The 23093-nt window shown below is 30.8% G+C and overlaps 12 protein-coding genes across 12 annotated transcripts; 7 read left to right on the top strand and 5 right to left on the bottom strand. All coding sequences in view use genetic code 12, as the record gives it.

The window, feature by feature from the left end:
- The first annotated feature begins 216 nt into the window (after positions 1–216).
- On the top strand, positions 217–1802 carry CHS7 (Chs7p). Its single transcript, XM_064903594.1, has one exon. It carries the CDS (start codon positions 594–596, stop codon positions 1530–1532), a length of 939 nt encoding a protein of 312 aa, XP_064761719.1. The 5' UTR covers positions 217–593; the 3' UTR covers positions 1533–1802.
- On the top strand, positions 1803–4363 carry RGD1 (Rgd1p). The gene has a single exon (XM_064903593.1). It carries the CDS (start codon positions 2074–2076, stop codon positions 4261–4263), a length of 2190 nt encoding a protein of 729 aa, XP_064761718.1. The 5' UTR covers positions 1803–2073; the 3' UTR covers positions 4264–4363.
- Positions 4364–5389, bottom strand: DFJ63DRAFT_153621 (uncharacterized protein). The gene has a single exon (XM_064903597.1). It carries the CDS (start codon positions 5280–5282, stop codon positions 4464–4466), a length of 819 nt encoding a protein of 272 aa, XP_064761717.1. The 5' UTR covers positions 5283–5389; the 3' UTR covers positions 4364–4463.
- A 151-nt stretch (positions 5390–5540) lies between these two features.
- RTT101 (cullin) lies at positions 5541–7886 on the top strand (the record flags this gene model as incomplete). The annotated part of the gene is made up of 1 exon (XM_064906184.1): positions 5541–7886. One exon carries the CDS (start codon positions 5541–5543, stop codon positions 7884–7886), a length of 2346 nt encoding a protein of 781 aa, XP_064761716.1.
- A 629-nt stretch (positions 7887–8515) lies between these two features.
- Positions 8516–9233, bottom strand: ACP1 (Acp1p). The gene has a single exon (XM_064903592.1). The coding sequence runs from the start codon at positions 9119–9121 to the stop codon at positions 8720–8722; it is 402 nt and encodes a 133-aa protein (XP_064761715.1). The 5' UTR covers positions 9122–9233; the 3' UTR covers positions 8516–8719.
- On the top strand, positions 9234–9922 carry DFJ63DRAFT_153625 (mitochondrial 37S ribosomal protein uS12m). Its single transcript, XM_064903598.1, has one exon. The coding sequence runs from the start codon at positions 9346–9348 to the stop codon at positions 9874–9876; it is 531 nt and encodes a 176-aa protein (XP_064761714.1). The 5' UTR covers positions 9234–9345; the 3' UTR covers positions 9877–9922.
- ARC35 (Arc35p) lies at positions 9913–11190 on the bottom strand. The gene has a single exon (XM_064907030.1). It carries the CDS (start codon positions 10988–10990, stop codon positions 9968–9970), a length of 1023 nt encoding a protein of 340 aa, XP_064761713.1. The 5' UTR covers positions 10991–11190; the 3' UTR covers positions 9913–9967.
- Positions 11191–11310: 120 nt separating this feature from the next.
- DFJ63DRAFT_287900 (uncharacterized protein) lies at positions 11311–14115 on the bottom strand (the record flags this gene model as incomplete). The annotated part of the gene is made up of 3 exons (XM_064905103.1): positions 11311–13364; positions 13434–13628; positions 13692–14115. The coding sequence occupies 3 exons, from the start codon at positions 14113–14115 to the stop codon at positions 11311–11313; spliced, it is 2673 nt and encodes an 890-aa protein (XP_064761712.1).
- Positions 14116–15890: 1775 nt separating this feature from the next.
- On the bottom strand, positions 15891–16871 carry PHO100 (Pho100p; the record flags this gene model as incomplete). The annotated part of the gene is made up of 1 exon (XM_064908247.1): positions 15891–16871. One exon carries the CDS (start codon positions 16869–16871, stop codon positions 15891–15893), a length of 981 nt encoding a protein of 326 aa, XP_064761711.1.
- A 2928-nt stretch (positions 16872–19799) lies between these two features.
- PEX3 (Pex3p) lies at positions 19800–21296 on the top strand (the record flags this gene model as incomplete). The annotated part of the gene is made up of 1 exon (XM_064908246.1): positions 19800–21296. The coding sequence occupies one exon, from the start codon at positions 19800–19802 to the stop codon at positions 21294–21296; it is 1497 nt and encodes a 498-aa protein (XP_064761710.1).
- Positions 21297–21485: 189 nt separating this feature from the next.
- Positions 21486–22313, top strand: DFJ63DRAFT_153117 (Skp1 family, tetramerization domain-containing protein). The gene has a single exon (XM_064903578.1). The coding sequence runs from the start codon at positions 21675–21677 to the stop codon at positions 22140–22142; it is 468 nt and encodes a 155-aa protein (XP_064761709.1). The 5' UTR covers positions 21486–21674; the 3' UTR covers positions 22143–22313.
- Positions 22314–22486: 173 nt separating this feature from the next.
- DFJ63DRAFT_313497 (SKP1 family protein) lies at positions 22487–23023 on the top strand (the record flags this gene model as incomplete). Its single annotated transcript, XM_064906183.1, has 1 exon — positions 22487–23023. One exon carries the CDS (start codon positions 22487–22489, stop codon positions 23021–23023), a length of 537 nt encoding a protein of 178 aa, XP_064761708.1.
- Between the last annotated feature and the right edge of the window lie 70 nt (positions 23024–23093).

Here is a 23093-nt window from a genome sequence, read left to right as displayed (position 1 = left end):
TACTTTTATTCGTTTTTTCTTTCTGTATATAGGAAATCTTTACCCATTCATTTAAAAGGAGGTAATACTATTATTTACTCTCTTTAAAGATGGATGGGATTTTTGGCGTGTCTTTTTTAAACCATTTATTTCTATTCGATTCTATTCTACTTTTATTTATTTATTTATTTATGTCGTGATTTATACAATATATATTCCAATGAAAACTAAGAAATGTAGATAGATATCTATACAGGGTAAATAAGGGCTGATATGAAGTTTCTAAAAATAATCACGAAAATCACAAAGACATTTTTTTTTTCTGTTTCTTTTTTTGTTTTGATTTTGAGTTCCAAAAAAAATTTTATCATTTCAAGTTATGACAACCAAATCATCATCAACCAATTCAAGCATTCACTCATCACCACCACCTCATTCATAGATCATAGAGGATAGATCATACCTTCTATCACATCCAAGATTGTTTTAATTCTTCATTCCTTCATTCGTTCTTTCCCCTTAGTTTCATCATCCCCCCTTTGCATATCCATTCCACTTCATTCCACCTCACATTCACCCATTCATAAACACGTCTCATATACACTCATATCATCATGACATTTGGAAGTTTCGATGCCATCTGTAATAACACAGCCTTACCCTTATGTTCAGTTCTTGCAGCTGTCGATGATTCATCGTATTTCGCCACGGGAATCTTACCCATTTGTTATGCTCGTAGTGTTGAATTAGCCAATACTATGATTTTCCAAATTGGGAATGCCTTCGTTCATATCGGAAGTTTAATCGTTATATTAATCATTATTTTCAACGTTAGAGCCAAATATACTGCCATCGGAAGATCGGAAATGTTATACTTGTTTTATGTTTTATTATGTTTGATAGTTTCAACTTTAATTGTTGATTGTGGTGTAAGTCCTCCAAGTTCAACTTCATTTGCATATTTTGTAAGTTTACAATTAGGGTTCTCCAGTGCCGTTTGTATTTGTTTGTTATATAATGGATTCTTATGTTTCCAATATTGGGAAGATGGAACCAGAAGATCAATTTGGTCATTAAGAATCATGAGTTTTATATGGTTTGTGGTTAATTTCATTATTTCCATTGCTACATTTAAAAATTGGGGTTCAATATTAAATAATAAAAACACCGAAGTATTATTCATCGTCACTTATATCATTAATGCTGTGATTTTATTCTTTTACGTTGTTTCTCAAATCATATTGGTCATATTCGCTCTTGATACATATTGGCCATTAGGATCAATCTTCCTTGGAGTGTTCTTTTTCGTGGCGGGTCAATTATTAACTTATCTTTTCAGTGATCAAGTGTGTAAAGGTGCTTCCCATTATATCGATGGATTATTCTTTGGATCATTATGTAATATCTTTAGTGTGATGATGATTTATAAATTCTGGGATTCAATCACTAATGATGATTTGGAATTCTCAGTGGCTAATGTCGAACATGGTATTAATTCATTTGGAGCCAATATAAATGCTGAAGATGAAAAGAGAATGAGTGGATTCTTTTAAGGTTATTACAAATAAGTAAATATATATAGTTAAATATAGCACACAACCCAACCCATAGATATCAATATAAAATAGTATTAGATTGAAGTTAGTTGCATCATAGAATCTAAACCTATTATCAATTGGATCCAGTTAGACGATATCACACCATATCTAACTCTAATCATCCACTTCAGAGCTCTAAACCAATTGATCGAAACCGTCTTGTAATTGTTCCTTCCTGTCGTTTAAAATTGTCTGTCTGTCTGTCTGATCACACAAAATCAGACAAAATGGGCACAGTCAAAAAATGGTTCTCAGACATTTTTTAGAAAGGGGAAACACCAAAAAAAAAAAAATGACAGTTTTCAAAATTCCTATTTTTAACCATCAATCCTAGACCAACCAACCAACCAACGACAACTATCATCATTGGATCTTGTTCAATCAGTTACAAGAAGTCTGTGATCAACCAAGTAACTAATCATTCAGTAAGCTCACCGTTCAGTCAATCCTTAATTCTCATCGCTCACTTTCCTTCACATTCTGTTCTCATACTATCATGGCTGCTACTACCAATTCACAACTAGATCATCCCCCTTCAACATCAAGTACTACCACTCCATCAACATCAACCATCAGCCATAATGACCATCCCATCTCTTCTTCTTCGGTACAATCATTGGATTTACTTGAAACCGATGAAATCAAACGAATCTTGAAGAGTGATCAAAGTTTGGATATCTTATTATATCGATTAAAACAAAGTATCACTACTGCAGAAGAATTTTGTAAATACTTAAAGAAGAAGGCTCAGATTGAAGAAGATTACTTCAATCAATCGAATCGATTCGCCATTAATATCAGAGGTAATTTCAAACATTTACAGGGGAAAGTTAAAGATGATTCATTCACTTCTCGATTAGATGAAATCATTGAATTCGATCAAAAGATAAGTCAAGTTGGATTATCTTATGTTTCTGCCATTACTACTATGTTCAATGAATTGACTAAATTAAGTGATGTCGTATCTAAAAATAGAAAAGTTATTAAAGATGAAGGAAGAAGAAAAGAAAAAGATTGTATTGATTCAATTATAGCTGCTGAAAAGGCAAAATTGAAATATGGCAATTTATGTGAAGATTTAGAGAAATTAAAAGCTATGGATCCTAATAAAAAGCAAACTTTCACTCTTAAGAATAAATCCTTGGAACAACAAGAACAAGATTTAAAAATTAAAATCGACGGAGCAGATCAAGATTATAAAATGAAAGTTGCAACTTGTAAACGATCCAAAGATGAATTAGTATTAAGTTATCGTCCCTCAAATTCTCGAAAATTAAAGGATTTAATCTTGGAATTAGATATGGCGATGAATTTCCAATTACAAAAATTCTCTACTTGGAATGAATCATTAATTATTAATACTGGAATTTTAATCAATCCTTTACAAAATAATAAACAATCAATGAAAGCCATTGCAAGTTCAATTGATAATGGTAAAGATCTTTACAATTATTTACTCAAACAACAAACCAATGCGGTAAAGATTAATAAAAGTCTTGTTCCGATCGAATATGTTCAACATCATTCTCAAATTAGATCTGATAGACCCCTGCAATTTGTGATTAATAAACAAAACACATACAGCAATAATAACAATAATAATACCACTAATAATGGTTCTAATTTTGATACTTCAACTACTGTAACAGGAAATTCATATCATACTGCCATTAACAGTAACAACAATAACTATAACAGTTTATTAACCAATAATTCAACACTCACTTCCACTGTCTCCCCACCTCATATGAACTTATCCAATTCAGAACCAACTGGTCCAAAAGGTCCAGTTCCATTATCAGTGGATGTTAATAATGACAATTTCCCTCGTCATGAAACTGTGAGTTCGTCAGTTTATAATGATTCCCCTATTGATTCAACCCAACCATTAAGAACTCTTGATCCATTGTCATCCACCACCAATACTCCTCAAATCCCTTCCTTACCTGCTGGTCCATTAGGTTTACCATCACCAAACATTGCCTTGCCTGCCCCCACATCCGCACCACCACAAGGATTACCTGCTCCAACGCCATCTCTAGAACCATCGTTCGGGGTTCCATTGGACGTATTGATTCAACATGCAGGTAAAGATAATGTCCCATCATTAGTGATTAAATGTATTGAAATCATTGAGAAATATGGATTGGATATTGAAGGAATTTATCGTACTAGTCCTAATAAATTAGTGGTTGATAATTTAAAAGAATTAGTTGATCAAAAATATTCAAATTGTAATTTATTAGGATCAAATATTGATCCTCATAATGTATTAGATGCCGAAATATTCAGTATTGCATCATTATTAAAGAATTTCTTTGTTAATATCCCCGATGGAGGATTATTAACTGATAATGCTAATACAAGATTCATTAATATCGTTAAGAATGTGGGTAATAAATCATCAGTAGAAGTTGATGCTGCTATTCATAGATTGATTTTCGAATTACCCGATTCATCATATTATACTTTAAGATATCTTTTATTTCATTTAGATAAAGTAGCATCAATGGAAGCTACTAATAAAATGAATTTTAAAAATTTATCAATCATTTGGGGTCCCGTTATTTTAAATCAAGATTCACATTCTCATGAAGATTTAAGTTTTAAATCTCTCGTTATAGAAAAATTCTTACTTAATGCTCATAATATCTTTTATGATGGTGATGGTGATGGTAATGAGTAGATTAAACCTCTCCTCTACGACTTCATCCATCCCACTCAGTACATTTTTAATACCTTTAACTTTAGTTTGATTTCTGGTTAATGCTTTATTTCAAGTTCTTTTTTTTTTTTAAAATGAATTATTATTTACTATATATATTATATACTTAATTAGATATTTATATCCACCCTTCAGTTAAATATATAAAAATATCAATCTTATCAGTACATCATGAAAGGAACCAGTTTTGTAGGCTTATCATTACTATCATTATCATTATTGTTGTTATTGTTGCTGTTGTTGTTAGATCCACTATTACTACTACTACCATCAGTTTCATTTGAAGTTGAATTTCGAGAATTGAAATTAAATCTGGGTTTAGTAACTTTATGAGGATTTGAATTCAAATGCTTGATTCGGAAATTGTTTCGATAATCATTATGATGACCATTATTGTTAGCCCGTTCATTATGTTCCAATTGTAATTTAACTCTTTGCTCTTCTTGTTCTTTCTTTTCTTTATCAATTTCTTCTTGTAATAATTGTTTATAATCATCATCACTTATACCTAATAGTTTTCTTCGTATATCTTTCAATTCATCTCGAAGTAATTTATGAAACTCTGATGAATCAATAATCTTATCCTGAATATCCTTATCCACGATACTTAATAAACTACTACCACCACTTGCTTTCTTATAATAATTCAATGATGAAGAAGATGTCATAGAAGTTGAACTGTGATTGGTGGTTGTTGGAGATGTATTGCTTCCATCACTATCCTTTTTATCTTTATTCTCACTTAGGATCTCCCCCTGTATCAACGCCCCCATTATACCTTTATTCTTCATCAATATACTAGGATCATTCTTGATTTTATTTTCAATCATGACTTTTAATTTCAATAATAAGTTATGATGAGTTTCTGAGGATTTGAAATTATTCAATAGCTTCTTCCGTTGATTATCAAATGAACCATTCTTTTTATAGATGTTGGTTAATTGTTTAGGATCAGTGATCTCATCCTTATCGTCTGCCATTGTTCCACAGCTATATGCTAGATGATTGAGTTGTTTGGTTAAAGGATGAAGAGATTAAGGTTATCAAGAAATTTAATTTAATTTTGAAGGTGCAACTTCAAGAAAAAACTAAAAAAAATGGCGTCAATATTTCAGACCAGTTTCTTGATAGTATTTAGATCATCCTTCAATCAGATATATCACCACCATTACACTTGAAGGCATAGTTGATCCATGGAACTGTCATCAACACCGTCTTCTGGGTCAGGACTTTCACTTATGAATGTTCTTGATTTAGCTGGTACGAAAGGTCCTTTGAGTTATAGCTCCAGATCACATACACCTCAAGATGAAGAGAATGATCAAGACCATTATGAAGATGCTAGTGATGAATTACTCTCCACCTCCAAAAAGAGAAGTAAATCAAGTCATCATCACGATCAGCATAATAATTCCACTTCCAACGGGTTGAATAAAGACGATATAGAAGCATATTTCACCAATTTGATTGCAGAATGTGACGAATTGATTGAACTTGTGGTCAATGATAAACCATTAAAACATACCTATACAGAATATAGTCGGAATGTGGAGTTAGTATGTCGAAAAAGTTCCAAAGAACAAAGTAAACTAGTGACAAAGATATATGCTGCTTTAGATCAGAAATATAAATCAATTCATAATTCGATCATGTCTGACATTAAAGAATACAAAGATATGAAAAAAAAATTCCCCTTATCTTTGTTTGTCATTAAAGTTAGTGAATGGGAAAAGATCTTGACTCAACTAAGTACGTTATTCATCTACTTGGATCGTACTTATCTTATTTCTCATACTCGAAAACGTCCTATCAGACAATATGGTGCTGATATGCTTATGGATGATGAAATTTTGACTGGTCCTAGTATCAAAGCTTTCTTTGATAAGCTTGCAAACTACAGACGTGATAGAACTATAGATACCACCACTTTAATCGAAGCTGGGATTTTGATTCGAAGATTTCTTAATACTTATGATTTCGCCAGAGAATACAACCAAGAAATTACTAGATTTTCAACTATAAAACCAATGAATAGTTCGTATTTACGATATATTTTAACTGAAATTGAATTAGAAATGAGATTTATAAAAGCTTGTGGGTTTGATAAGTTTTTCCGAGATCAAATGTTTAATAAATTTCAACGGACATGGATATTTCGAGATTTTAATTTGATTGTGAATCCTAATTTTAAAGATATTTTACAATCTCCTGATCTTGAACATGAATTTAATATCTTATTAGATTATATCGATGAATGTAATAATGATAATAATTATCGAGAACAAATGGCATATCAATGGAAACGATACTTGATTAACCAATTTGATGAACTTTTGAAATCGGGTGTGACAGAGAAGGATAAATCCCCTATAATCAATCGAATAATAGATGATTATAATAGATATAAAACCATGATAAAAGTCAAGTTTAGGAATTGGCCCCAGTTTGAAGCCAACTTGAAAAATGCCTTAAAGGAGAACATTAATAAAATAGAGTATAATCTTGTTATATTTTCCCAATTATCAAAATACGTTGATTCATATTTAAGAAACACTTATAATAACAAACCTCAAACCCAATCATTTGAAGTATTCTACACTAATGTGATAAGTTTATTCGAATGTATCAGGAATAAATTTGAATTCTTAACGTTTTATAAACTTGATGTTTCAAAGAGATTATTGATATTTAAAGAAATGGATTTAAAATATGAACAAGAGTTAATCAAAGGATTTGGTGAACAAATCGGAGAGAATGATGATGTTATTGGAAGTATGAAGAAGATGATTAATGATGTGATTAAATCCCGAGAAAAGTTTAATAAAATCATCGAAGATATTGATTTTAGTTGTTTAGTATTGGAGAAAACAAAATGGCCCACTGTACCTCAATCTCATAATACTCCTATTATGTTGAATGCCAAATTACAAACTATTATTGATTCGATTGATACCGCTAAGAAAGAAGATCATAAACTTTTAGATTGGAATTATTATAATTTCCATCAATTATGGATAAAGTATAATATTGGATCAGTTGTGAAGGAATTATATGTTAATTTATTTCAGGCTAATATATTACTTTTATTCAATGATCAAGATGGGTATGATATTTCACACATATCACGCTTGACTAAGATGTCACCGAATCTTGTTAAGAGAGTATTGAATTCACTAAGTACTGATAAGTCTAAGATTTTATTTCAAGACGGTACTCAATATAAATTGAATTTTGGATTCAATGATAAATCAACTAAAATCAGAATACCATACGTTAGAGAAAGAGAGATTTCCACTACAACTAAAGTCTCCGAGAACCAAACAACTAGTTCCAGAGATACGATTGATAGTGATGGATTACAACTAGTTCATGAAATGAGACAAAATGCTTATAAGAGTCAATTAGTAGGGATCATGAAACGAGAACGGAAAGTCAAAGTAGTGGAATTGTTTAATATTGCCATTGAAGCATTAGAGAAGAATGGACCTGTTGCTATCTCTGATTTGAAAACATGTTTAGAAAGCTTGATCTCTGGAGAATATATCAAAAGAGTTGATCAAGATTATGTGGAGTATATCCCCTAAATGAGATTGATTCTACAATAGACAGTAAATGATATTTCGTTATATATTGTATATTAATTCACTTTTTATGTAATGGAATGATGTTAATGATATAAGGAACGTAAATGTAATGTGACTATGCAGATATTCTATGATACGGAATAAGTAAGGAACTTAAAATTAATGATTGGATTGGTAACTTGATTTGATTAGACTGGGATATCTTCTGGATCAGGGTTATGGATCCAATGAGGACCAAAGTAAGGAATCTTGGAGAAGAAAACTTTTTGGAATAATGGCCATCCTTCAGTGAAGGTAGCAACACCAGCACCAGCAGCACCACCCCATAAGATTAAGTTTGGAATATAAGCTCTTAAAACTGGGACATTGATACCAAGAATTGTAGCAGCAGTCTTGTAGACTGGACCTTTAGCATATACAACCATGTTTATTTATAGGAATATGAAATTGAATTGAAGTATATAAATTTAGTATATCATAATTTTCAGTTGTATAGTTTATTTTTTTCTTCATGGAGGGTTTGGTTTGAGTTTTGTGAGTTTCAATTGGCTGATTTGTTGGTCACGTGAACAACATTATAGTAATCAATTATTTATAATGATATTATTATTATTATTATTATAATTGATAAAGAGTTGTTTATATTATCGATAGTATGTTACTTATTCAGTTCAATTACTTTATATTACATAATAACATATTATTATTATTCAATGTTTTGTATATTTTTTGATGGTTGTATGTATGCGGTTATGATGATGTTTTATACAAATATATATAACGAAAGATATGTCCAATTATTAAACTCTATGATAATTACTGATTACACTACCTTAAACGGCATCTTCTTGAGCAAGAATATAATCAATGGTTTGACCCACAGTCTTTAAACTATCAGCTTCATTATCTGGTATTTGAATATTAAATTCATGTTCAAGTTCCATAACAACTTCAACTACATCTAAAGAATCCAATCCTAAATCTTGAATATATGAGGATTCTTCTTTGATTTCTTTGGAAGTATCAGTCTTTTCATATCCTTCTAATAATTCTAAAATTCTTTCTTTAGCAACATCTCTTGTTAAAGCTGGGAATCCAGAATAATGACGAATAAAAGTTGGAGTAGTAGTAGTACTGGTTTGAGTTATAGCAAACACAGATTTAATTGGATGAGCTCTGGACACAGCCACACGTCCTTGACTTTGTATGGATCTTAATAAACTTATTCTAAACATTGTTATGGTATATGTGAATGATATCTTCTACTAGATCTAACTGTTTGCAATTTGATTATTTGATGCTGATTTTGACTGGTCTAACTGGAAAAAAAAATCTCAAAAATAATGCGACATTGAGACATTCTATAATGCGACATTTGCTACCAATATGAAAAAGATTTTTCATTAAAAGTTAACTATTAACTATCTTAACTATCATCAAATACAACGAATAACCAACCATGATTAGATCATTATTACAACCTATGAGGTCTATGTTGGTATCACCAATGGTGAAGACCCAACCTATAACATCATACATGCAATCCATTCGTTCCAATATTCCATCCACGACTCAATTAACTTGTAATCTTATGAATCAACAAAAGAGATATGCTACTTTAAATCAACTTAAATATGGTAAACAAGGTCAACCAATAAAACCATTCCAAAGTAGAGCTCCAGATTTGGAAAACTCACCTTTTAGAAAAGGAGTTGTGTTAAGAGTTATGATTCTTAAACCAAAGAAACCCAATTCAGCTTTAAGAAAATGTTGTAGAGTTAGATTAACTAATGGTAATGTGGTATCAGCTTTAATTCCAGGTGAAGGTCATAATTTACAAGAACATCATTTGGTATTGGTGAGAGGGGGAAGAGTTCAAGATGTTCCTGGGGTCAAATATCATTTGGTTAGAGGAGCTTATGATCTTGCTGGTGTAGTTAATAGAGGAACTTCAAGATCAAAATATGGTGTTAAAAAGCCAAAACAATAGTCATATAGATTCAATAACGTTCATGTACATAGCGTATAAATAATGATAATAATAAATTTCATAATGTATTTTTATTCTTTTATATGTAAAACTAAACTCTACCTACATCAAATCTTCTACCACTAGCAGTCTTTCTATTTTCAATAGCTTTACCTTCATCATCAACATTTTCAGGTTTAGCTCTATTCAATATCTTTAAGAATTCTTTAACTCTAAATCTCATACGTGAATGCATATATGCTTTAGAACATTTAATATGATAATGGAAATAATTTCTAAAAAATTGAATATGAGAAATACAATTATCTCTTCTATCACCCTTTACAAGATGTCTTGGAAATAATACAAAAGTAATATACCCTTTATTTTCATCATCCTTTTTACCTTGAACATAATTTTGAATATCTAATGGAGCTTCCTTATGAGAATATAACACTTGAGGAGCAGTTTGAACTGATCTCTTTCTAGCATCAACAAATTCTTGTAAGAAAACCTTACCAAAGATTTTATCAGTTTCATCTTGGAAAACAGTACTAAATATAACAGTCACTCTATCAAATGATGGTTTAATATAAATACATTCATCAGATCCACGATATTTAATCACTAATACTTCTTCATTTTGTAATTCTTGTTGAACTTCTTCAGAATATGTATTACTATTAGCATAAGTTTGGGTTAATTCATCATATCTAGCAAAAGCTTTTTCAAATGGAGCAGCCATAGCATGTCTTTTTAAGAATGATAATTCATTAATCACATCATTCTTTCCTTCGTCATCAATTGATTCAAGTTCATTAAGATCTAATACTAATGAATAATCATATCCTTGTTCAACATCATTACCCAGTAATACAGATAAATATTGACTATATTTAGCATATTTCCCATTCAAATAATCAATCACACCATACTTAGTTAAATCTCCAAAACATTTTAAATAAATTGAAATCAATAATAAGTTCTTTTGATCAGGTAAAGTTGAAATATGATATGTTGTAAAATCAAAATCAGTAATGATTCTATCCACCGATCTTAATGATTCTGAGTCGGGGAAAATCCTCTCAGTCAAAGTCTTTTGCACCAATAAGTTATTTGGTTCTATTTGTAACATGATTGATGTAGAATTGATTCGATTGGCAATCGATTGATTGATATAATTAGTCACTATAATCCTGTCTGGTCTTATCCTTCCGCTTTCAATTTTTGTTTCGACTGCTCCCTCTCACAAAAAGGAGACAATGTTATATGCAGGAAATACAATTTTGGTTTAGCAACTCCTTTTATTAGTACTACCTTTTACTTCAAAACTATGTGTTGCCTTTTGATCCTTTTATTAGTTGATTATATATCATAACTATATAGATGTATATAAAATTCAGAAATTTACCTGTTTTTGTTTTTGTTTTTGTTGCATAAATTTTGATGTTACCCTCATATCAATTGAGCTTGGAATCTTTGCGATAATTGATCCAATTTCAATTGAGTTAATCTTATAATCTCTTCTATTTCTTGATCTGAATATTTCAGATTTACCGATCTCTTAGATTTAGAACTACTAGCCTGTCCTTTATCTTCATCAAATGATTCGTTCCCTATTCCACTTATTTTAATCTCATTCTTACTCACTTTATTCAACCATGTCCATAATTCAACTTCATTATCCATCTTCAATTTTTGATCTTTAAGGGTGGTTTCAACGGTAGGTATAACCAAATATTTATTATTATTGATCTTAATCCGTGAAATCAACTTATCATCACCAATGATTTGAACATTGGTATTAGTTCTATGCGTTAATGTATTGAAAATATTGGAGAAGATTATAAATCCAACCACAAATACAATATACCCTGATATCATACTGGATAAATAAGGTATAGGAACTAACTTCCCTAATGATTCTATGAAATCATTAAGTTGTTCCCAAGCAGTCTTATCAATAGGCTTAACTTCAATTGGTTTTTCAAATGATGGTTGTTTAACAATAGTATTCTTTCTACTTCTTGATTTCTTCTTACTCTTAGATGGCTTAGCTTTAGCACTTGCTCCAGTCAGAATAACATCATTTAAATATTCAAGCATAACTTTCATAGAATCCTTTTGACCATCAATACTTCCCTTTTCAATAGCCCCTTTAATCCAAGATTTAGCACTCCATTCAACAGTAGTGATCACATATAATCGAGTATAATTGTGATCAGCCCAACTAAGGAATATTTTAGTTTTGACCTTGAATGAACTACCACTAGGAACATCAGGGGTTTGAGTGGTTTGTTCGACCAAGATACACTTTTCGGGCTGGAAATCAACCAACTTATCTTCAATTATACATTTTGTTTGTTTAGGACCAATAGGACCTGATAATGGTTTGATATAAGTATAATGTCTTTCCTTTGACTTGGTGGAGATTTCAGTGATATTGGATTCTTCAATATCAAAATTCTTTTGAGCCTTTAAAATCTTTATAAAATGTGATGTTTCACCTCCAAATAATAATAAAAACACTACTCCTACTGGAGCCTTTAAAATTTCATCACTAATAAATGTATCATTAGGTTGTTTTGCATAACCGTTTTCAGTTGGACCATGGGCCAATGGACCAACAAGTGGAAGTCCTTTAAAACCATTCCCACTATCATTACCGGCTGCAGTTGCAGGTGTCGATGTGGCTTCTTCACTACTTGATCGTTTCTCATCTTCCTTACCTGAACTATCAGCAATATCCTTTGATGTTTCTGCTTTATCCTTTGTATCACTATTCAATGATATATCACTATCACTTTCAATATCCACATCATCATCATCATCATCATCATCTATAAAATTCTCATCATGCTCCAGACTACTTAATATGCCATCGATATTACTTGACCCTTCCTCATCTGAGATATCATTTGAATCTTCATCACCAAATGATCTTGATGTTAAAGAAGTCTTAGATCCATTTCTTCCTCTACCAACTTTAAATAATTTAGAAGGATCGATATCAGAATTCTCTAATAACACTTTATGCCACACAGTAGTGATTAAATTAAACGTTGAATCACGACTTAAAAATGTTGCAAAAGTATGTTTATGATGTAAAGTTCTTATAATCATCCCATTTTTAAATAACACTGCCGTAGATTTCTTTTCAATTTGAATCACTTCTTGTAACGGTATCACTAGATTGGTAACCCAACCTAAAATATTAGAATTGAAACAAATATAATGACTACTAAGATACATTCTTCCCTGCACTAAAATATCTTTCGATAATGCGCAACTGAAATCATCAATTAATGGATCTGTAGCCGGTAATCGTTTGAAAATCTGATGGAAATCTTTATTCCGCTTATTGGATGCATATTTCAAATTGGTATAATCGATAATTTGATCTAAATCTTCTCCATCAGATGCAACATCAGTTCCATTAACACTAAGAGCTCCATTAGGTTGAGTGTCTTCATCATCATCTGAATCATAGTCTTCACTATCACTTCTGACTCTTGATTCTGTCCCACTTCTCAATTTCACTAAATCATTACTATTAATAAACGATGATTGAGGGGTACTGCTTGTCACAGTTCCGTTATTAACAGCACTAGTGTTGAAAGATTTTCGACGTATCTTCTTATTCTCTGAAGTTCCAGCAGTGGTCAACTGATTATTAACGGGCAATTGACGATTGACGATATCAGGACTTAAAGCTCTTTTCAAATCATGAAGATTATCACTTGAATGACTTGGAGTTAAAGGTAAAGTTAATGCTCTTGATCTTGATTCAGATCTTGTACGTACACCCGGCTTAGTTTCAAGATTGGAGTCTTGACTAGGTTTTGGATTATTATTGACTTCGAATGCAGATAAATCTAAATCGCCACTTCCTAATGTATTTATGGGTGACTCACGAATAGAACTAAAATGAACATTCGAAGTTGGAACGAAATCTGAAGGAGAATCAGGTCTATTATGTATGTTATTGATTTCCGGTTCGACATTATCATTTATGACAACTTTAGGAGTTTCACTTCTATGATCATCTTCAATAGAAGATTTTGAACTGAATTTAGCTGGTTTAAGTAAAAAATCCAATTTTGATGAGAATGAATGATCTTTTTTACTTGAACTATTGGATGATATTGGTCTTATATGTTCACCACTGATTCTTGATGGTGAAGTTTTAGATTTTGATTGTTTATCTTTTTCTTCAGGATTACCTTCATAAGCAGCCACTACGCCTTGAGCCACGGACATTATGGAGGATATGAAACCAGTTGATCTTGATTGAGGTAATTCTGGTTGAACTTCTTTAATTGGAGGATCATTGATACCATCAGTTTTGGAAGTGGAGGTCAGAATATTTGGAGAAGTTGAACTTCGATTGGGTACAGGTTGTCTTGGATTTGAAGCTGTGATAGTAAGATTACCCGTATTTGCCTTTAATGAATTTGATCTTGACCGATTTACGACGGTATTACTATTATTTGAATTAGAATATACACCACCATTGGCAATTATACTGGCACCTTTACCGAGATTGTTGGGATCAGTTGAATTTGATCTCTTTCTTGGTTTACTACTATGCACTGAATTGATCACAGGTAAGGATATTACTGAAGTATCATTAGGAGACACTTTCGGAATTGATGAGTCCAGCTCACGCTCCTTTTTACTGTGATGATGAATACTTAAATGCTTTCGTTTTAATTGAACCATTTAATGACTATGCTATGAAGTACCACCTACCCTATTAACCAAGATAATTGAAAGAAAATAAAACCAACCTGATATGAATTGAAACAAAACGGATTAATTAGCCTTTTTTAGTCCCCCTATACGATGACAAGTAGTGAAAAATAAAATGCTGGTATTTAGAATGACGGAGACCTTAATAATTAAACGATGAATGTCACGTTTAGTCTATGCAAGGGGTTAACCGTGTCTAATCAACTTCAATAGATCTAGACGATTGGTAAATGATTGTTTTAAAAAAGAGTTTAGAAACTCAGGATCCCGACTAAATTATATAAATAAATTTATTGTCTGTCTGGGTCTGTCGTATATTTCTGTTTTAGGATGCGAGTTGAAAGAAAAAAAAAAAAAAAAAGACGGGGGACACACGAGTGAATTTCAGTTAAGTTGCTAAAATTACTATTTAAAAGGGGTGGAGAATATATTTAATTTCGATTATAGTTAGGATAGTTACAGGATTTTAAGTGCTAGCATTCTCTTACAGATCAGTACATTTGTTTGTCTCGTTTATTTGCTATGAGTAACGATTTGATACTGCAATAGCAATAAAAGGAATTCCTCGTTTAATTATGGTTACAATATATCCTTTTTCTAGAACGAAATAATACTTTTCAATTAAATTAATTTATAAAACGTTGCATTGAAAAAGGCTTATATCAATTTATCTCTACCTATAGTAGTTGATTTCCTGTTTTGAATCTTCATCGAAGATAATATTAATATTATCATCATCAGACATTTATTTCTTCTCCCCATTTCCTGTACATACGCGTCCGGATTCAATGTCTCCATTGACTTTAATTTGTAATCTTTTATATGCAGGCATCAAAATATCTGATTATCATTCTTTTTTTTTTTTTTTTTTTTACTGGTTAGATTTATTTTTGTAGAAGCCACCACCACCAAAAGAACAAATTGGAACACTTTCCTAATGCGGAAAACGCAAAAATTACGAATAAGACAATATAATAAGTGAATAAAAGCTTTATTTGATTGAAAGTATATATATAGAATTATAATTCAAATCAGAACTAGAAGTTTAAAGGAAACTTGGGTAAAAGGGTAACGTTTTGAAGAAGTAAAAAAAGCATTTGGTAACGGCAAAGGCAAAGTATTTTTTTCTTTTTTAGGATTAAGTGAAGCTTTTAGGATAACAGATTTTTTTTGGCTCTTTTATAGACACAACAAATTAAAAAAAAAACAATAATGTAAGTTAGGTTTGAAATTTAAACTTTTCTTTTTTAGACTTCTGCTAATAATACATCAGACTAATTAATTTATTTGCTGAAGATTGGAGCTAATAAAGCATTAGATTGAGCAGTTAAATCAGCATTGGCACTGTAATCAATGGAGAAAACTGAAACAGTAGTTTGACAGTTCTTAAGGGAATTGATATACGTTTCTGATGGTAAAGCACAATTACCATTGTAACAAGCAGTTAAAGCTTCCCAAGTGTGTTGAGTCCAAACGAAGGAATCACTGGTAGCATTATAAACCATATCAGCACCAGCAGCATTTAAACCACTGAATCTAGTAGAAACCCATTCTGGAGCAGTACAACTTTCATTTTGATAACCAACAGCTGGGAAATTAACATTGTAACCAACACCTAATGGTAAAGCTCTTTCATTATCACCTTGAGCTTCGAAAATAGTATTGACAATATCAACAACTAATCCAGCATAGATAGTTGATGGTTCTAATGGATCAGAAAGGTCTAAGAAATCAGTATATAAGGAGTTGTTGGAGTTAGAACCAGAGAAAGCAATAGCTGGAAGGTTTCTGTAAACTGAGTTGTAAGTAGCACCCATAGTACCTGATAAAGTATAGAAACTACCTAAGTTAGTACCTTCATTTGGACCAGAAACAACGAAATCTGGAGTGAAATCACTTAAATTGAAGTAAACTGGGAAAACATATTGTAAAGCGAAAGCAACAGATGAAGCTGGAGTACCATTGAAATACCAAATGTGATCATCAAAATCTTCATGACCCCAAGATGGAGCACCGGCTTTAACATAACCTAATTCACCATCAGTTTGTAAAGTTGGAGAAGTTGGAACATCAAAACGACCACCCCAACCAGATCTTTGAGAAACAGGAGCAACTAACCAAACTTCATGACCAGCTTCTTTTAACTTATAGTAGGTGGCTCTAATGTTGGTAGCAACCCAAGAATCATCATTAGTTAAAAGAATGTTTTTAGCGAGAGTGACTGCTGCCAAGAATAACAAGGCAATGTATTGAGTGAATTGCATCTTTAATGGGGGTCTTTTTATATATGAAGATGTTTGATTCAATAGGATGAAGAAGAAGAATTAAATAAAATAAGAAAAGAGAAAAGAAAAGAAAAGAAAAGAAAAGAAAAGAAAAGAAAAGAAAAGTAAAGAGAATAAAAGCTAAAAGTTAAAGGGAAATGTATTAGTATTTATAATGTTTTTCAAGAATATGGAAATATTGGCATATCAACATATTTTTGGGACATAGGCATGGTGGGTAATTATTTTATACAAAATCGGAGACCATGGCACAAAATAATAATTAAAATAACATTAACAAATTACGGATGAAAAATTATAATTGGAATGGGTTTATTACAAAAAACTTTTAACCTACATTTATTGAAACGGCTTCTTAATGATGTAAAATAAAGTCTTTTGATTAACTAAAATTGCAACAATAATATTTTCTTTCCCTGTCATTGTGCAGGAATTGGGGGACCTGCATAGAGACCATAAAAAAAGTTTTGGCTTTTAACACCCACGTTTTTTTTTACAGTCTCTTCTCACCATCTATGCACGTAATTTAAAGTACAGTACTAAAATTTATTTGTAGGGCAATTACCATCTGATATCTATACTTTTGGGTTTTTCTGATTCAACTAATTATTTGTTTTGGTTTGATTATATAACTTGGCTTAGAAAGTATTAATCAACCATCTAATTTGATAATATTTTATTTTTCGTTTATCGATCGAGGGTACTTTCATTTCGCAACCAAGATATAGATGTAGTTATAGATACAGACGGAATGAAGCTTGAAATTATTTAGACATTTCCAAAGCGGTCTGTTCTTAAAATTCTACTATTACGGTTAGTTAAACTTAAGAAATGTAATATAGGGGTATTTTAGAGGTGGGTTATAAATAAATTCTTGGCTATGAAGTCCTTTCCCTTCCTTCCATCCCTATCCTTCCCTATGCCTGCACTTTTATTTTAAGCTTCCTACCTTTTCTTCTCTCTGTCACCTTCTTATATGTTTTAAGCTCTATGTACAATTTTTAATTTCTTATTTGCTATAACATTGGGTTTCGGTAGCATTTACTATTTAGCATTTCTATGTAATTGTTTCTCTTATAGAGGAACGAAACATAAATTAACAATCAAGAATTATTAAAAGATAATATGAAATTATTTTTAAAATCTAATATTATTATTATTATAGACTACCCTACATTATCAGACAGTGGTAACATGGTGAAGCTAAAACAATATAGTACGAGAATTGAAAGCTAAAAATCAAAAAGCAAAAAATATCAAACAATAACCATAATGGAGTAATGAATGAAAAACGGGGGGTAACATCTACCAAAGTGATGTTTTCAAGATATAAGCGATAGTTAAAACCATAAGGTATCAAATTTGGAATATAAACAACCAATTTTGTAATAATTACGATTAATCTTTGTAGTAAATGTTGCGTAGTATATTTATCCATCGTATACGAACACAATCCTGAGTTTCATTGTTACTATTTACATTCAATCCTTAACTCTATTGAAATTGGTTAACCATGTTAAAACTTGCATTTGGAACCTCAATAATACAAAAAAAGCTTAAAAATGAAATCCCATTTGCTTCCTCTGTGACATGTTTAACTGAAATAAAAGTGAACCAATTTTTTTCTTGGTATTTGTTTTTCTGTAATGGTTGTTTGTTTCCTTTCATAATTTTTCACCCTTTATATTTGATTAATCCTCCATCCCATGAAGTTATATTAACAATACAAAACGTTTTCCTTCTCTCTAATTAATGAGCATTATTATTAAATTGTGGACTATAAAAGCTTGTCTTGGCGATTAATGCTTCTGAAAATGGTTGTATAGTAGTAGGAAAAGAAAAATAAGGGCTTTAATTTATCTAATATAATAATATTCTTACTCTACTAGTTATTCACTAAATAACAAAGACGGCTATCACGGTATGTTCCTGACCGGCCCCATAACCTTATAGTAATAAACTCATGGGCTCTTGATTACGTTTAATTGTAGCCATACGATGGTATGACTTAACAATGTTAAATCAGTTAGTTCATGCGGCTCGAGCGGTTTAGTGTACCAAAGTTCGTTTTTAAATTTATTTTTAAGTTACAACATTGTTCTTTATTATGAGCAATGGAATTCTTTCTACAACTCCTAGCGGAAATTAATAAAATTGATTATTGCCGCCTCCAAATCGGGCGGCACAATTGAAAGCTTAGATTAATAATATCTATCTCATGTTTCGTTTTCATTGCCCCTATTATTGATAGTTGTTAAACAAGGGGGATATCAGTGTGATGTACATTCCCAGAAAAGCAAATAATTGAATGATGACTATATCATAGGATCTCAGTGATTTACTAACCTATCTAACAATGAAGATGCAAGGTTATACGTTACGATTCATTGATCTAGTTTCGAAAGTAGAAAGAATATTATATATCTTGTATCTCATCATGTGAAAGAGAATACTTTGCGATGAGATTATCTTTATAATTTTTATATTTAGAATGTTTTCTTTTCCAAAATTTTTCAAATTAATCATTGATTATAATTAGGTCTAACAGGGGAATGATTATACAGATACAAAAGTTTTTGCGCTTTTGAGCTCACATGACTTCTCACATGTTATACATCACCTGACCATTTCTCCACTATTTTTTAATTACCACCTCGGCATGAGTAGCAACTGGGATTAACAATAAATAGTTACACCACACACGACCTCATATGAAATCAACAATTGATTGATAGATTTTAAAACTATCACAGCTTTTTAAAATGGATTTATGGAGATATCACACTAGATTTAATATTGATCCAATTCAAATTTTCAATTCATAGATTTATAGATAGATTCTAAATACATTACATCCATCCATTCACTCGATTGATCATCATTAGTTAATTCAGATATCGTTTCATCATGGCTATCTTTTCATCTTTAGCATCGTTCTTTAATCGTCATAAGAGGAAGATAATTATTACTACTACTTTAACTATTTCCGCATATTATTTGGTTAATCAATTTATAATTAAGAAATTCAGAGATTATCAAAATGCATTGAGGCAAGAGTTGATCTTCAAACAACAAATCAAACAACGATTCATTCAAACCCAACAAGATTGTTATTATACTATATTGGCGTTGTTGCCGGTATTAACATCACCTATTATTGAACATTTACCAGTTGAGTTGATCACTCAAGCTTTGAGATTGAAGAAGAATAACCCCTTACCTCAACAACAGCAACAAGTTCAATCATCTTCAGGTCCAAATAATCCTAATAGTACCATCAATTCCGAATTGACGGCTGATAATTTAAATCTATTAGATAATAATAATTCTAATAATCAATCTAAATTGAACGTTTATTTAAATAAATCAAAAGTTGAATTATGGAATATATTGAAGATTCAAACTATTACTAGAACCTTAACTTTAATTTATTCAATTTCTGGTTTATTATTAGTTACAAGATTACAATTGAATATTCTTGCTAGAAGATCATATTTAGAATCAGCTATTTTAATGGCAGGGGTTAAACAACCTACTAATCCCAACATCAATTCTCATGATAATTACATTGTTGAACAAAGTTATTTATCATTAAGTTGGTGGTTATTGAATAAAGGATGGTTAAATTTAAATTCTTATATTGAACCTATTGTGATTGAAACTTTTTCAAATATAAATCCCAAGACGGAATTAACCATTGATCAATTTAATTTATTATTACAACAATTAATCAAACAAATTAATTTCAATTTCAAGGATAATATCTTAAAGAATTTATTTCCTAATAATTATGATGATTTAATTGAAACCATTTTAAATACAAATCCAAGTTTAACTAATCAATTGGATTTACCTGATTCAAACTTCACCAAATTAATCAGTGAAACAAGTCATATCATGATTAATGATACTTATTTTTTTAATTTATATAATAATTTAGTATTAAATGGGTTAAGTACTTTAATTGCCAATTTATCATTAAATTTAAACCATGGAAATGGTTCAACCAGTTTATTGATTTCATCCGGTAATTTGAAAGATGATACAAATACCATTAATACGTTAAATCAAACCAAATCATTTAAATTGGCTAGTTATTTAGCTCAATTGTCAATTCAAAATGGAGTTTTGATTGATAATGATAATTTAAGAGATATTAATGAATTTGGCTATAATGATGATTATGACCTTGATGGTGATAATCTTACTAAACATCTTAATGAAGAAGACATTGAAGGATTTATAAACAATCTTGCTAATAATGAAGGTATATTTAATAAGAGTGGTAATGGTGATGGTAATAACAATGGAAATAATTTATCAGGAAATATGTATCTTAATACTTTGAATGAAGTTGAAGAATTGGATGATTTTAGTGCTGGAATCTATTCGAATTTTGAATAGATTTAGACCATTTATGTTCAGTCGCTCACTTACTTAGTCTTACATACCTATAAATATAAACCTTAATCCTTTTTACCAGTCATCAGTATCAAAGTCTCTCGCGATCAATTATTTTCTAATTAGTAATTAGAAAACAGAATAACATTATTGTTGCCAAATTATAATAGATACTCTATCTGCATAAATCAGTCTAAATCAAGCATACCAAAGTTTTTTTTGCGCCCTACTGCAGAAAATTGCGGCCAAATAGATTTGCATAACAATGTTTGACCAGTTATATATATAATTTGATTATGCCTAGTTTAATTGTAAATCTATATTGTTGATTCTTTTCTGATTAGATATAGTTTATTCAATTAAAGACTATATTAACTAATAATGTCACAATCTAAGATTACATTGATTTCATCTGATGAACTTGAATTCCAAGTGGATCAAGAAGTGGCTGAAAAATCAATAACGTTAAAGAATCTTATTGAAGCTTTAAAGGAAGATGATACCTTAGAAAAATTTGAAATCCCATTACCAAATATTAAAGGTAAATATTTAAAAAAGATCCTTCAATGGTGTGAACAACACAGGGATACCATTCATGCTGAGCCTGACGCTTGTGACCAGTCTGATGGTAATAGAAATGTAGTACTTGATCCATGGGATACTGAATATTTTCAAGTTCCTCCAAATGCCTTATATCATATTATTGATGGTGCAAATTTCTTAGATATTAGTTATTTAAAATTACAGGGTTGTAAACTAAGTGCAAGTTTCGTTCAGGGTAAAACTTCTGAACGCTTGAAAAAAATCTTTTCCATGAAAGTAGAAGCAGATGCTGATGAAGACGATTAAGATGTCGATGTGGTTCTTGAATAGATTTGGATAAAAAATACATAATCCCTTGTTGGTGTTATATCAAGCTGGTTATAATGGACTTTGGTTTTATGTAGTGTGATACCATATTAGGGGTGAGAAAATACACACAAAAAGTATAACTCTATGAATTGCAGTAAAAATGTAGTAAACTCAAATCACAATCTCTTTCTTCTTCCTATAATTTCAATCTATTTATATTTGATCATATTAAATTGATTCTAATTGATTATTTTTTAATTGGATTTAGAGTTTACAGTAGTTTAATCACTTTACGGGTTGTTAAATTAGTTTAAAATTGAAAGGTGATACATAACCAAATGATGAATTCGGCCCAAATTATCTTAGTAAGTTGTGACGAACGTCAATTCAAAGTAGATCACATCGTTGCTGAGAAATCAATCACCATCAAGAATCTTATTGGAACTTTAAATCCAGATGGAATCACTGAAGATTTTGAAATCCCGTTACCAAATGTCAAAGGTGAAGCTTTAGATAAAGTTTTAGAATGGTTTAAATATCATAAAGATACCCATTTCAAATACAAGTGGGTTCCTCACCTGGATCTGGATGACGATTATTTTAGAAAGGATCAACTTGAAACCATTGAAGATTGGGATGGAGATTTCCTTAAAGTTGATAAATATATGTTATTTGATATCATTGTTGCCGCAAATTACTTAGATATTGGTCCTTTAAGATCTATGGCATGTAACACTGTTGCTGATATGATTAGAGTTAGATCTGAATCCACGTTAAGAAGAATGTTCTTTGGTACTGGTAGTTCAATTGAAACTGATGAAAGGCCAACATCTGAAACTAAGGTTACAATTGTTGAAGAAGGCAAACAAAATGCATGATGACTACATAAAATGGTATTACTTGGTTACAGCTACATCTCGGTCTTATATAGAATAGTAATTATAAATA

The sequence above is a fragment of the Scheffersomyces coipomensis genome (assembly GCF_036884675.1).
Source record: "Scheffersomyces coipomensis strain NRRL Y-17651 chromosome Unknown DFJ63scaffold_4, whole genome shotgun sequence".
Taxonomy (NCBI): Eukaryota; Fungi; Ascomycota; class Pichiomycetes; order Serinales; family Debaryomycetaceae; genus Scheffersomyces; species Scheffersomyces coipomensis.
Note: the sequence above shows the minus strand (reverse complement) of the source record. Positions and strands in the feature narration are given on the sequence as shown.